At 38.1% G+C, this 14,530-nt stretch overlaps 1 protein-coding gene across 1 annotated transcript in view; it reads left to right on the forward strand.

Annotated features, from left to right (window-relative positions):
* The window catches only part of chrna2a (cholinergic receptor, nicotinic, alpha 2a (neuronal)), a 36,241-nt gene that overhangs the window by 16,479 nt on the left and 5,232 nt on the right, over positions 1 to 14,530 (forward strand). Inside the window, exon 4 of the mRNA XM_042330594.1 lies at positions 14,169 to 14,278. Coding sequence (XP_042186528.1) covers positions 14,169 to 14,278 — 110 coding nt within the window. The remainder of the gene's footprint in view (positions 1 to 14,168; positions 14,279 to 14,530) is intronic.

Consider the following 14,530-nt stretch of genomic DNA (forward strand, 5'->3'; position numbering starts at 1 on the left):
ACACTGTTCTATTAGTGGCTGAAACAGGTTAGAACACTGTTCTATTAGTGGCTGAAACAGGTTAGAACACTGTTCTATTAGTGGCTGAAACAGGTTAGAACACTGTTCTATTAGTGGCTGAAACAGGTTAGAACACTGTTCTATTATATTAGTGGCTGAAACAAGTTAGAACACTGTTCTATTCTATTAGTGGCTGAAACAGGTTAGAACAATGTTCTATTCTATTAGTGGCTGAAACAGGTTAGAACAATGTTCTATTCTATTAGTGGCTGAAACAGGTTAGAACAATGTTCTATTCTCTTAGTGACTGAAACAGGTTAGAACACTGTTCTATTAGTGGCTGAAACAGGTTAGAACACTGTTCTATTAGTGGCTGAAACAGGTTAAACACTGTTCTATTCTATTAGTGGCTGAAACAGGTTAGAACAATGTTCTATTAGTGGCTGAAACAGGTTAGAACACTGTTCTATTAGTGGCTGAAACAGGTTAGAACACTGTTCTATTAGTGGCTGAAACAGGTTAGAACACTGTTCTATTGTCTTAGTGACTGAAACAGGTTAGAACACTGTTCTATTAGTGGCTGAAACAGGTTAGAACACTGTTCTATTAGTGGCTGAAACAGGTTAGAACAATGTTCTATTCTCTTAGTGACTGAAACAGGTTAGAACACTGTTCTATTAGTGGCTGAAACAGGTTAGAACACTGTTCTATTAGTGGCTGAAACAGGTTAGAACACTGTTCTATTCTATTAGTGGCTGAAACAGGTTAGAACAATGTTCTATTAGTGGCTGAAACAGGTTAGAACACTGTTCTATTAGTGGCTGAAACAGGTTAGAACACTGTTCTATTGTCTTAGTGACTGAAACAGGTTAGAACACTGTTCTATTGTCTTAGTGACTGAAACAGGTTAGAACACTGTTCTATTAGTGGCTGAAACAGGTTAGAACACTGTTCTATTAGTGTTCTATTAGTGGCTGAAACAGGTTAGAACACTGTTCTATTAGTGGCTGAAACAGGTTAGAACACTGTTCTATTAGTGGCTGAAACAGGTTGAACACTGTTCTATTAGTGGCTGAAACAGGTTAGAACACTGTTCTATTAGTGACTGAAACAGGTTAGAACACTGTTCTATTAGTGACTGAAACAGGTTAGAACACTGTTCTATTAGTGGCTGAAACAGGTTAGAACACTGTTCTATTAGTGGCTGAAACAGGTTAGAACACTGTTCTATTAGTGGCTGAAACAGGTTAGAACAATGTTCTATTAGTGGCTGAAACAGGTTAGAACACTGTTCTATTAGTGGCTGAAACAGGTTAGAACACTGTTCTATTAGTGGCTGAAACAGGTTAGAACAATGTTCTATTCTATTAGTGGCTGAAACAGGTTAGAACACTGTTCTATTCTCTTAGTGACTGAAACAGGTTAGAACACTGTTCTATTAGTGGCTGAAACAGGTTAGAACACTGTTCTATTAGTGGCTGAAACAGGTTAGAACACTGTTCTATTAGTGGCTGAAACAGGTTAAAACACTGTTCTATTAGTGGCTGAAACAGGTTAGAACACTGTTCTATTAGTGGCTGAAACAGGTTAGAACACTGTTCTATTAGTGGCTGAAACAGGTTAGAACACTGTTCTATTGTCTTAGTTCTAGGTTAGATCACTGTTCTATTAGTGGCTGAAACAGGTTAGAACACTGTTCTATTAGTGGCTGAAACAGGTTAGAACACTGTTCTATTCTATTAGTGGCTGAAACAGGTTAGAACACTGTTCTATTCTCTTAGTGGCTGAAACAGGTTAGAACACTGTTCTATTCTATTAGTGGCTGAAACAGGTTAGAACACTGTTCTATTCTCTTAGTGGCTGAAACAGGTTAGAACACTGTTCTATTAGTGGCTGAAACAGGTTAGAACACTGTTCTATTAGTTAGTGGCTGAAACAGGTTAGAACACTGTTCTATTATATTAGTGGCTGAAACAGGATAGAACACTGTTCTATTATTAGTGGCTGAAACAGGATAGAACACTGTTCTATTAGTGGCTGAAACAGGATAGAACACTGTTCTATTAGTGGCTGAAACAGGATAGAACACTGTTCTATTAGTGGCTGAAACAGGATAGAACACTGTTCTATTAGTGGCTGAAACAGGATAGAACACTGTTCTATTCTATTAGTGGCTGAAACAGGTTAGAACACTGTTCTATTAGTGGCTGAAACAGGTTAGAACACTGTTCTATTCTATTAGTGGCTGAAACAGGTTAGAACACTGTTCTATTCTATTAGTGGCTGAAACAGGTTAGAACACTGTTCTATTAGTGGCTGAAACAGGTTAGAACACTGTTCTATTAGTGGCTGAAACAGGTTAGAACACTGTTCTATTAGTGGCTGAAACAGGTTAGAACACTGTTCTATTAGTGGCTGAAACAGGTTAGAACACTGTTCTATTAGTGGCTGAAACAGGTTAGAACACTGTTCTATTAGTGACTGAAACTGGTTAGAACACTGTTCTATTAGTGGCTGAAACAGGTTAGAACACTGTTCTATTAGTGGCTGAAACAGGTTAGAACACTGTTCTATTAGTGGCTGAAACAGGTTAGAACACTGTTCTATTAGTGGCTGAAACAGGTTAGAACACTGTTCTATTAGTGGCTGAAACAGGTTAGAACACTGTTCTATTATTAGTGGCTGAAACAGGTTAGAACACTGTTCTATTCTATTAGTGGCTGAAACAGGTTAGAACACTGTTCTATTAGTGGCTGAAACACGTTAGAACACTGTTCTATTAGTGGCTGAAACAGGTTAGAACACTGTTCTATTAGTGGCTGAAACAGGTTAGAACACTGTTCTATTAGTGGCTGAAACAGGTTAGAACACTGTTCTATTAGTGGCTGAAACAGGATAGAACACTGTTCTATTAGTGGCTGAAACAGGTTAGAACACTGTTCTATTATATTAGTGGCTGAAACAGGTTAGAACACTGTTCTATTAGTGGCTGAACAGGTTAGAACACTGTTCTATTAGTGGCTGAAATAGTGTTGCTGAAACAGGTTAGAACACTGTTCTATTAGTTGCTGAAACAGGTTAGAACACTGTTCTGTTCTCTTAGTGGCTGAAACAGGTTAGAACACTGTTCTATTATATTAGTGGCTGAAACAGGTTAGAACACTGTTCTATTAGTGGCTGAAACAGGTTAGAACACTGTTCTGTTCTCTTAGTGGCTGAAACAGGTTAGAACAATGTTCTATTAGTGGCTGAAACAGGTTAGAACACTGTTCTATTAGTGGCTGAAACAGGTTAGAACACTGTTCTGTTCTCTTAGCGGCTGAAACAGGTTAGAACAATGTTCTATTAGTGGCTGAAACAGGTTAGAACACTGTTCTATTAGTGGCTGAAACAGGTTAGAACACTGTTCTATTAGTGGCTGAAACAGGTTAGAACAATGTTCTATTCTATTAGTGGCTGAAACAGGTTAGAACACTGTTCTATTCTCTTAGTGACTGAAACAGGTTAGAACACTGTTCTATTAGTGGCTGAAACAGGTTAGAACACTGTTCTATTAGTGGCTGAAACAGGTTAGAACACTGTTCTATTAGTGGCTGAAACAGGTTAAAACACTATTCTATTAGTGGCTGAAACAGGTTAGAACACTGTTCTATTAGTGGCTGAAACAGGTTAGATCACTGTTCTATTAGTGGCTGAAACAGGTTAGAACACTGTTCTATTAGTGGCTGAAACAGGTTAGAACACTGTTCTATTAGTGGCTGAAACAGGTTAGAACACTGTTCTATTAGTGGCTGAAACAGGTTAGAACACTGTTCTATTCTATTAGTGGCTGAAACAGGTTAGAACACTGTTCTATTCTCTTAGTGACTGAAACAGGTTATAACACTGTTCTATTCTATTAGTGGCTGAAACAGGTTAGAACACTGTTCTATTAGTGGCTGAAACAGGTTAGAACACTGTTCTATTAGTGGCTGAAATATTAGTTGCTGAAACAGGTTAGAACACTGTTCTATTAGTTGCTGAAACAGGTTAGAACACTGTTCTGTTCTATTAGTGGCTGAAACAGGTTAGAACACTGTTCTATTATATTAGTGGCTGAAACAGGTTAGAACACTGTTCTGTTCTCTTAGTGGCTGAAACAGGTTAGAACAATGTTCTATTAGTGGCTGAAACAGGTTAGAACACTGTTCTATTAGTGGCTGAAACAGGTTAGAACACTGTTCTGTTCTCTTAGTGGCTGAAACAGGTTAGAACAATGTTCTATTAGTGGCTGAAACAGGTTAGAACACTGTTCTATTAGTGGCTGAAACAGGTTAGAACACTGTTCTATTAGTGGCTGAAACAGGTTAGAACAATGTTCTATTCTATTAGTGGCTGAAACAGGTTAGAACACTGTTCTATTCTCTTAGTGACTGAAACAGGTTAGAACACTGTTCTATTAGTGGCTGAAACAGGTTAGAACACTGTTCTATTAGTGGCTGAAACAGGTTAGAACACTGTTCTATTAGTGGCTGAAACAGGTTAAAACACTATTCTATTAGTGGCTGAAACAGGTTAGAACACTGTTCTATTAGTGGCTGAAACAGGTTAGATCACTGTTCTATTAGTGGCTGAAACAGGTTAGAACACTGTTCTATTGTCTTAGTTCCTGAAACAGGTTAGATCACTGTTCTATTAGTGGCTGAAACAGGTTAGAACACTGTTCTATTAGTGGCTGAAACAGGTTAGAACACTGTTCTATTCTATTAGTGGCTGAAACAGGTTAGAACACTGTTCTATTCTCTTAGTGACTGAAACAGGTTAGAACACTGTTCTATTCTATTAGTGGCTGAAACAGGTTAGAACACTGTTCTATTCTCTTAGTGACTGAAACAGGTTAGAACACTGTTCTATTAGTGGCTGAAACAGGTTAGAACACTGTTCTATTATATTAGTGGCTGAAACAGGTTAGAACACTGTTCTATTATATTAGTGGCTGAAACAGGTTAGAACACTGTTCTATTCTATTAGTGGCTGAAACAGGTTAGAACAATGTTCTATTATATTAGTGGCTGAAACAGGATAGAACACTGTTCTATTCTATTAGTGGCTGAAACAGGACAGAACACTGTTCTATTAGTGGCTGAAACAGGATAGAACACTGTTCTATTAGTGGCTGAAACAGGATAGAACACTGTTCTATTAGTGGCTGAAACTGAAACAGGATAGAACACTGTTCTATTAGTGGCTGAAACAGGATAGAACACTGTTGTATTCTATTAGTGGCTGAAACAGGATAGAACACTGTTCTATTAGTGGCTGAAACAGGTTAGAACAATGTTCTATTATATTAGTGGCTGAAACAGGATAGAACACTGTTCTATTCTATTAGTGGCTGAAACAGGATAGAACACTGTTCTATTAGTTCTATTTCTATTAGTGGCTGAAACAGGATAGAACACTGTTCTATTAGTGGCTGAAACAGGATAGAACACTGTTCTATTAGTGGCTGAAACAGGATAGAACACTGTTCTATTCTATTAGTGGCTGAAACAGGATAGAACACTGTTCTATTAGTGGCTGAAACAGGATAGAACACTGTTCTATTAGTGGCTGAAACAGGTTAGAACAATGTTCTGTTCTCTTAGCGGCTGAAACAGGTTAGAACAATGTTCTATTAGTGGCTGAAACAGGTTAGAACACTGTTCTATTAGTGGCTGAAACAGGTTAGAACACTGTTCTATTAGTGGCTGAAACAGGTTAGAACACTGTTCTATTAGTGGCTGAAACAGGTTAGAACACTGTTCTATTAGTGACTGAAACAGGTTAGAACACTGTTCTATTGTCTTAGTGGCTGAAACAGGTTAGAACACTGTTCTATTAGTGGCTGAAACAGGTTAGAACACTGTTCTATTAGTGGCTGAAACAGGTTAAAACACTGTTCTATTAGTGGCTGAAACAGGTTAGAACACTGTTCTATTCTATTAGTGGCTGAAACAGGTTAGAACAGTGTTCTATTATATTAGTGGCTGAAACAGGTTAAAACACTGTTCTATTAGTGGCTGAAACAGGTTAGAACACTGTTCTATTCTATTAGTGGCTGAAACAGGTTAGAACACTGTTTCTATGTTCTATTAGTGGCTGAAACAGGTTAGAACACTGTTCTATTAAACAGGTTAGTGGTGGCTGAAACAGGTTAGAACACTGTTCTATTAGTGGCTGAAACAGGATAGAACACTGTTCTATTAGTGGCTGAAACAGGATAGAACACTGTTCTATTAGTGGCTGAAACAGGATAGAACACTGTTCTATTCTATTAGTGGCTGAAACAGGTTAGAACACTGTTCTATTCTCTTAGTGACTGAAACAGGTTATAACACTGTTCTATTCTATTAGTGGCTGAAACAGGTTAGAACACTGTTCTATTAGTGGCTGAAACAGGTTAGAACACTGTTCTATTAGTGGCTGAAATATTAGTTGCTGAAACAGGTTAGAACACTGTTCTATTAGTTGCTGAAACAGGTTAGAACACTGTTCTGTTCTCTTAGTGGCTGAAACAGGTTAGAACACTGTTCTATTATATTAGTGGCTGAAACAGGTTAGAACACTGTTCTATTAGTGGCTGAAACAGGTTAGAACACTGTTCTGTTCTCTTAGTGGCTGAAACAGGTTAGAACAATGTTCTATTAGTGGCTGAAACAGGTTAGAACACTGTTCTATTAGTGGCTGAAGCAGGTTAGAACACTGTTCTGTTCTCTTAGCGGCTGAAACAGGTTAGAACAATGTTCTATTAGTGGCTGAAACAGGTTAGAACACTGTTCTATTAGTGGCTGAAACAGGTTAGAACACTGTTCTATTAGTGGCTGAAACAGGTTAGAACAATGTTCTATTCTATTAGTGGCTGAAACAGGTTAGAACACTGTTCTATTCTCTTAGTGACTGAAACAGGTTAGAACACTGTTCTATTAGTGGCTGAAACAGGTTAGAACACTGTTCTATTAGTGGCTGAAACAGGTTAGAACACTGTTCTATTAGTGGCTGAAACAGGTTAAAACACTATTCTATTAGTGGCTGAAACAGGTTAGAACACTGTTCTATTAGTGGCTGAAACAGGTTAGATCACTGTTCTATTAGTGGCTGAAACAGGTTAGAACACTGTTCTATTAGTGGCTGAAACAGGTTAGATCACTGTTCTATTAGTGGCTGAAACAGGTTAGAACACTGTTCTATTAGTGGCTGAAACAGGTTAGAACACTGTTCTATTCTATTAGTGGTTGAAACAGGTTAGAACACTGTTCTATTCTCTTAGTGACTGAAACAGGTTAGAACACTGTTCTATTCTATTAGTGGCTGAAACAGGTTAGAACACTGTTCTATTCTCTTAGTGACTGAAACAGGTTAGAACACTGTTCTATTAGTGGCTGAAACAGGTAAGAACACTGTTCTATTATATTAGTGGCTGAAACAGGTTAGAACACTGTTCTATTATATTAGTGGCTGAAACAGGTTAGAACACTGTTCTATTCTATTAGTGGCTGAAACAGGTTAGAACAATGTTCTATTATATTAGTGGCTGAAACAGGATAGAACACTGTTCTATTCTATTAGTGGCTGAAACAGGATAGAACACTGTTCTATTAGTGGCTGAAACAGGATAGAACACTGTTCTATTAGTGGCTGAAACAGGATAGAACACTGTTCTATTAGTGGCTGAAACAGGATAGAACACTGTTCTATTAGTGGCTGAAACAGGATAGAACACTGTTGTATTCTATTAGTGGCTGAAACAGGATAGAACACTGTTCTATTAGTGGCTGAAACAGGTTAGAACAATGTTCTATTATATTAGTGGCTGAAACAGGATAGAACACTGTTCTATTCTATTAGTGGCTGAAACAGGATAGAACACTGTTCTATTAGTGGCTGAAACAGGATAGAACACTGTTCTATTAGTGGCTGAAACAGGATAGAACACTGTTCTATTAGTGGCTGAAACAGGATAGAACACTGTTCTATTAGTGGCTGAAACAGGATAGAACACTGTTCTATTCTATTATTAGCTGAAACAGGATAGAACACTGTTCTATTAGTGGCTGAAACAGGATAGAACACTGTTCTATTATATTAGTGGCTGAAACAGGTTAGAACACTGTTCTATTCTATTAGTGGCTGAAACAGGTTAGAACACTGTTCTATTAGTGGCTGAAACAGGTTAGAACACTGTTCTATTAGTGGCTGAAACAGGTTAGAACACTGTTCTATTAGTGGCTGAAACAGGTTAGAACACTGTTCTATTAGTGGCTGAAACAGGTTAGAACACTGTTCTATTAGTGGCTGAAACAGGTTAGAATACTGTTCTATTAGTGACTGAAACAGGTTAGAACACTGTTCTATTGTCTTAGTGGCTGAAACAGGTTAGAACACTGTTCTATTAGTGGCTGAAACAGGTTAGAACACTGTTCTATTAGTGGCTGAAACAGTTTAAAACACTGTTCTATTAGTGGCTGAAACAGGTTAGAACACTGTTCTATTCTATTAGTGGCTGAAACAGGTTAGAACAGTGTTCTATTATATTAGTGGCTGAAACAGGTTAAAACACTGTTCTATTAGTGGCTGAAACAGGTTAGAACACTGTTCTATTCTATTAGTGGCTGAAACAGGTTAGAACAGTGTTCTATTATATTAGTGGCTGAAACAGGATAGAACACTGTTCTATTCTATTAGTGGCTGAAACAGGTTAGAACACTGTTCTATTAGTGGCTGAAACAGGATAGAACACTGTTCTATTAGTGGCTGAAACAGGATAGAACACTGTTCTATTAGTGGCTGAAACAGGATAGAAACACTGTTCTATTAGTGGCTGAAACAGGATAGAACACTGTTCTATTCTATTAGTGGCTGAAACAGGTTAGAACACTGTTCTATTAGTGGCTGAAACAGGTTAGAACACTGTATTCTATTAGTGGCTGAAACAGGTTAGAACACTGTTCTATTAGTGGCTGAAACAGGTTAGAACACTGTTCTATTAGTGGCTGAAACAGGTTAGAACACTGTTCTATTAGTGGCTGAAACAGGTTAGAACACTGTTCTATTAGTGGCTGAAACAGGTTAGAACACTGTTCTATTAGTGGCTGAAACAGGTTAGAACACTGTTCTATTAGTGGCTGAAACAGGTTAGAACACTGTTCTATTGTCTTAGTGGCTGAAACAGGTTAGAACACTGTTCTATTAGTGGCTGAAACAGGTTAGAACACTGTTCTATTAGTGGCTGAAACAGGTTAAAACACTGTTCTATTAGTGGCTGAAACAGGTTAGAACACTGTTCTATTCTATTAGTGGCTGAAACAGGTTAGAACAGTGTTCTATTATATTAGTGGCTGAAACAGGTTAAAACACTGTTCTATTAGTGGCTGAAACAGGTTAGAACACTGTTCTATTCTATTAGTGGCTGAAACAGGTTAGAACACTGTTCTATTAGTGGCTGAAACAGGTTAGAACACTGTTCTATTAGTGGCTGAAACAGGTTAGAACACTGTTCTATTAGTGGCTGAAACAGGTTAGAACACTGTTCTATTAGTGGCTGAAACAGGTTAGAACACTGTTCTATTAGTGGCTGAAACAGGATAGAACACTGTTCTATTAGTGGCTGAAACAGGTTAGAACACTGTTCTATTATATTAGTGGCTGAAACAGGTTAGAACACTGTTCTATTATTGGCTGAAACAGGTTAGAACACTGTTCTATTAGTGGCTGAAATATTAGTTGCTGAAACAGGTTAGAACACTGTTCTATTAGTTGCTGAAACAGGTTAGAACACTGTTCTGTTCTCTTAGTGGCTGAAACAGGTTAGAACACTGTTCTATTATATTAGTGGCTGAAACAGGTTAGAACACTGTTCTATTAGTGGCTGAAACAGGTTAGAACACTGTTCTGTTCTCTTAGCGGCTGAAACAGGTTAGAACAATGTTCTATTAGTGGCTGAAACAGGTTAGAACACTGTTCTATTAGTGGCTGAAGCAGGTTAGAACACTGTTCTGTTCTCTTAGCGGCTGAAACAGGTTAGAACAATGTTCTATTAGTGGCTGAAACAGGTTAGAACACTGTTCTATTAGTGGCTGAAACAGGATAGAACACTGTTCTATTAGTGGCTGAAACAGGATAGAACACTGTTCTATTCTATTAGTGGCTGAAACAGGATAGAACACTGTTCTATTAGTGGCTGAAACAGGATAGAACACTGTTCTATTCTATTAGTGGCTGAAACAGGTTAGAACACAGTTCTATTCTATTAGTGGCTGAAACAGGTTAGAACACTGTTCTATTAGTGGCTGAAACAGGTTAGAACACTGTTCTATTAGTGGCTGAAACAGGTTAGAACACTGTTCTATTAGTGGCTGAAACAGGTTAGAACACTGTTCTATTAGTGGCTGAAACAGGTTAGAACACTGTTCTATTAGTGGCTGAAACAGGTTAGAACACTGTTCTATTAGTGACTGAAACAGGTTAGAACACTGTTCTATTGTCTTAGTGGCTGAAACAGGTTAGAACACTGTTCTATTAGTGGCTGAAACAGGTTAGAACACTGTTCTATTAGTGGCTGAAACAGGTTAAAACACTGTTCTATTAGTGGCTGAAACAGGTTAGAACACTGTTCTATTCTATTAGTGGCTGAAACAGGTTAGAACAGTGTTCTATTATATTAGTGGCTGAAACAGGTTAAAACACTGTTCTATTAGTGGCTGAAACAGGTTAGAACACTGTTCTATTAGTGGCTGAAACAGGTTAGAACACTGTTCTATTAGTGGCTGAAACAGGTTAGAACACTGTTCTATTAGTGGCTGAAACAGGTTAGAACACTGTTCTATTAGTGGCTGAAACAGGTTAGAACACAGTTCTATTAGTGGCTGAAACAGGATAGAACACTGTTCTATTAGTGGCTGAAACAGGTTAGAACACTGTTCTATTATATTAGTGGCTGAAACAGGTTAGAACACTGTTCTATTATATTAGTGGCTGAAACAGGTTAGAACACTGTTCTATTATTGGCTGAAACAGGTTAGAACACTGTTCTATTAGTGGCTGAAATATTAGTTGCTGAAACAGGTTAGAACACTGTTCTATTAGTTGCTGAAACAGGTTAGAACACTGTTCTGTTCTCTTAGTGGCTGAAACAGGTTAGAACACTGTTCTATTATATTAGTGGCTGAAACAGGTTAGAACACTGTTCTATTAGTGGCTGAAACAGGTTAGAACACTGTTCTGTTCTCTTAGCGGCTGAAACAGGTTAGAACAATGTTCTATTAGTGGCTGAAACAGGTTAGAACACTGTTCTATTAGTGGCTGAAGCAGGTTAGAACACTGTTCTGTTCTCTTAGCGGCTGAAACAGGTTAGAACAATGTTCTATTAGTGGCTGAAACAGGTTAGAACACTGTTCTATTAGTGGCTGAAACAGGTTAGAACACTGTTCTATTAGTGGCTGAAACAGGTTAGAACAATGTTCTATTCTATTAGTGGCTGAAACAGGTTAGAACACTGTTCTATTCTCTTAGTGACTGAAACAGGTTAGAACACTGTTCTATTAGTGGCTGAAACAGGTTAGAACACTGTTCTATTAGTGGCTGAAACAGGTTAGAACACTGTTCTATTAGTGGCTGAAACAGGTTAAAACACTATTCTATTAGTGGCTGAAACAGGTTAGAACACTGTTCTATTAGTGGCTGAAACAGGTTAGATCACTGTTCTATTAGTGGCTGAAACAGGTTAGAACACTGTTCTATTGTCTTAGTTCCTGAAACAGGTTAGATCACTGTTCTATTAGTGGCTGAAACAGGTTAGAACACTGTTCTATTAGTGGCTGAAACAGGTTAGAACACTGTTCTATTCTATTAGTGGCTGAAACAGGTTAGAACACTGTTCTATTCTCTTAGTGACTGAAACAGGTTAGAACACTGTTCTATTCTATTAGTGGCTGAAACAGGTTAGAACACTGTTCTATTCTCTTAGTGACTGAAACAGGTTAGAACACTGTTCTATTAGTGGCTGAAACAGGTTAGAACACTGTTCTATTATATTAGTGGCTGAAACAGGTTAGAACACTGTTCTATTATATTAGTGGCTGAAACAGGTTAGAACACTGTTCTATTCTATTAGTGGCTGAAACAGGTTAGAACAATGTTCTATTATATTAGTGGCTGAAACAGGATAGAACACTGTTCTATTCTATTAGTGGCTGAAACAGGATAGAACACTGTTCTATTAGTGGCTGAAACAGGATAGAACACTGTTCTATTAGTGGCTGAAACAGGATAGAACACTGTTCTATTAGTGGCTGAAACAGGATAGAACACTGTTCTATTCTATTAGTGGCTGAAACAGGATAGAACACTGTTCTATTAGTGGCTGAAACAGGTTAGAACAGTGTTCTATTATATTAGTGGCTGAAACAGGATAGAACACTGTTCTATTCTATTAGTGGCTGAAACAGGATAGAACACTGTTCTATTAGTGGCTGAAACAGGATAGAACACTGTTCTATTAGTGGCTGAAACAGGATAGAACACTGTTCTATTAGTGGCTGAAACAGGATAGAACACTGTTCTATTAGTGGCTGAAACAGGATAGAACACTGTTCTATTCTATTAGTGGCTGAAACAGGATAGAACACTGTTCTATTAGTGGCTGAAACAGGATAGAACACTGTTCTATTCTATTAGTGGCTGAAACAGGTTAGAACACTGTTCTATTCTATTAGTGGCTGAAACAGGTTAGAACACTGTTCTATTAGTGGCTGAAACAGGTTAGAACACTGTTATATTAGTGGCTGAAACAGGTTAGAACACTGTTCTATTAGTGGCTGAAACAGGTTAGAACACTGTTCTATTAGTGGCTGAAACAGGTTAGAACACTGTTCTATTAGTGGCTGAAACAAGTTAGAACACTGTTCTATTAGTGACTGAAACAGGTTAGAACACTGTTCTATTGTCTTAGTGGCTGAAACATGTTAGAACACTGTTCTATTAGTGGCTGAAACAGGTTAGAACACTGTTCTATTAGTGGCTGAAACAGGTTAAAACACTGTTCTATTAGTGGCTGAAACAGGTTAGAACACTGTTCTATTCTATTAGTGGCTGAAACAGGTTAGAACAGTGTTCTATTATATTAGTGGCTGAAACAGGTTAAAACACTGTTCTATTAGTGGCTGAAACAGGTTAGAACACTGTTCTATTCTATTAGTGGCTGAAACAGGTTAGAACACTGTTCTATTAGTGGCTGAAACAGGTTAGAACACTGTTCTATTAGTGGCTGAAACAGGTTAGAACACTGTTCTATTAGTGGCTGAAACAGGTTAGAACACTGTTCTATTAGTGGCTGAAACAGGTTAGAACACTGTTCTATTAGTGGCTGAAACAGGTTAGAACACTGTTCTATTAGTGGCTGAAACAGGTTAGAACACTGTTCTATTAGTGGCTGAAACAGGATATAACACTGTTCTATTAGTGGCTGAAACAGGTTAGAACACTGTTCTATTATATTAGTGGCTGAAACAGGTTAGAACACTGTTCTAGTAGTGGCTGAAACAGGTTAGAACACTGTTCTATTAGTGGCTGAAATATTAGTTGCTGAAACAGGTTAGAACACTGTTCTATTAGTTGCTGAAACAGGTTAGAACACTGTTCTGTTCTCTTAGTGGCTGAAACAGGTTAGAACACTGTTCTATTATATTAGTGGCTGAAACAGGTTAGAACACTGTTCTATTAGTGGCTGAAACAGGTTAGAACACTGTTCTATTAGTGGCTGAAACAGGTTAGAACACTGTTCTGTTCTCTTAGTGGCTGAAACAGGTTAGAACACTGTTCTATTAGTGGCTGAAACAGGAAATAATACTTTCTTATTGTCTCTACTTTCTTCGATGTCTGTGGCCTTATTTACACAGGCAGCCCAATTATTGGCAAAAGAGATAATCTGATTGGTCAAAAGTTGCAATTAGGTGAAAAAATATTAGAATTTGGCTAGTGTAAACTATAACATTCAGATCGCATGGAGAAATCTCCTGAGATGATGAAGACTTTTATGTGTGTGTGTGTGTGTGTGTGGGAGTGTGTGTGTGTGTGTGTGTGTAGGAGTGGAGTGACTTTAATCGTATCGTGTGTATGTGTGTGTGTGTGTGTGTGTGTGTGTGTGTGTGTAGGAGTGGAGTGACTATAAACTGCGGTGGCGTCCATCTGACTACGACAACGTAACGTCCATTAGAGTACCTTCTGAACTGATCTGGGTACCTGACATCGTCCTCTATAACAAGTAAGTCTAACACACACACACACACACACACACACTCGATGACTTGAAGTGATCAGTAATCTGTGGTTCTATAGTTGTGTAGGAGGAGGCAGTAATCTGTGGTTCTATAGTTGTGTAGTAGGAGGCAGTAATCTGTGGTTCTATAGTTGTGTAGGAGGAGGCAGTAATCTGTGGTTCATAGTTGTGTAGGAGGAGGCAGTAATCTGTGGTTCTATAGTTGTGTAGGAGGAAGGTGGTTCTATAGTTGTGTAG

Source organism: Oncorhynchus tshawytscha, linkage group LG11 (genome assembly GCF_018296145.1).
Source record: "Oncorhynchus tshawytscha isolate Ot180627B linkage group LG11, Otsh_v2.0, whole genome shotgun sequence".
Taxonomy (NCBI): Eukaryota; Metazoa; Chordata; class Actinopteri; order Salmoniformes; family Salmonidae; genus Oncorhynchus; species Oncorhynchus tshawytscha.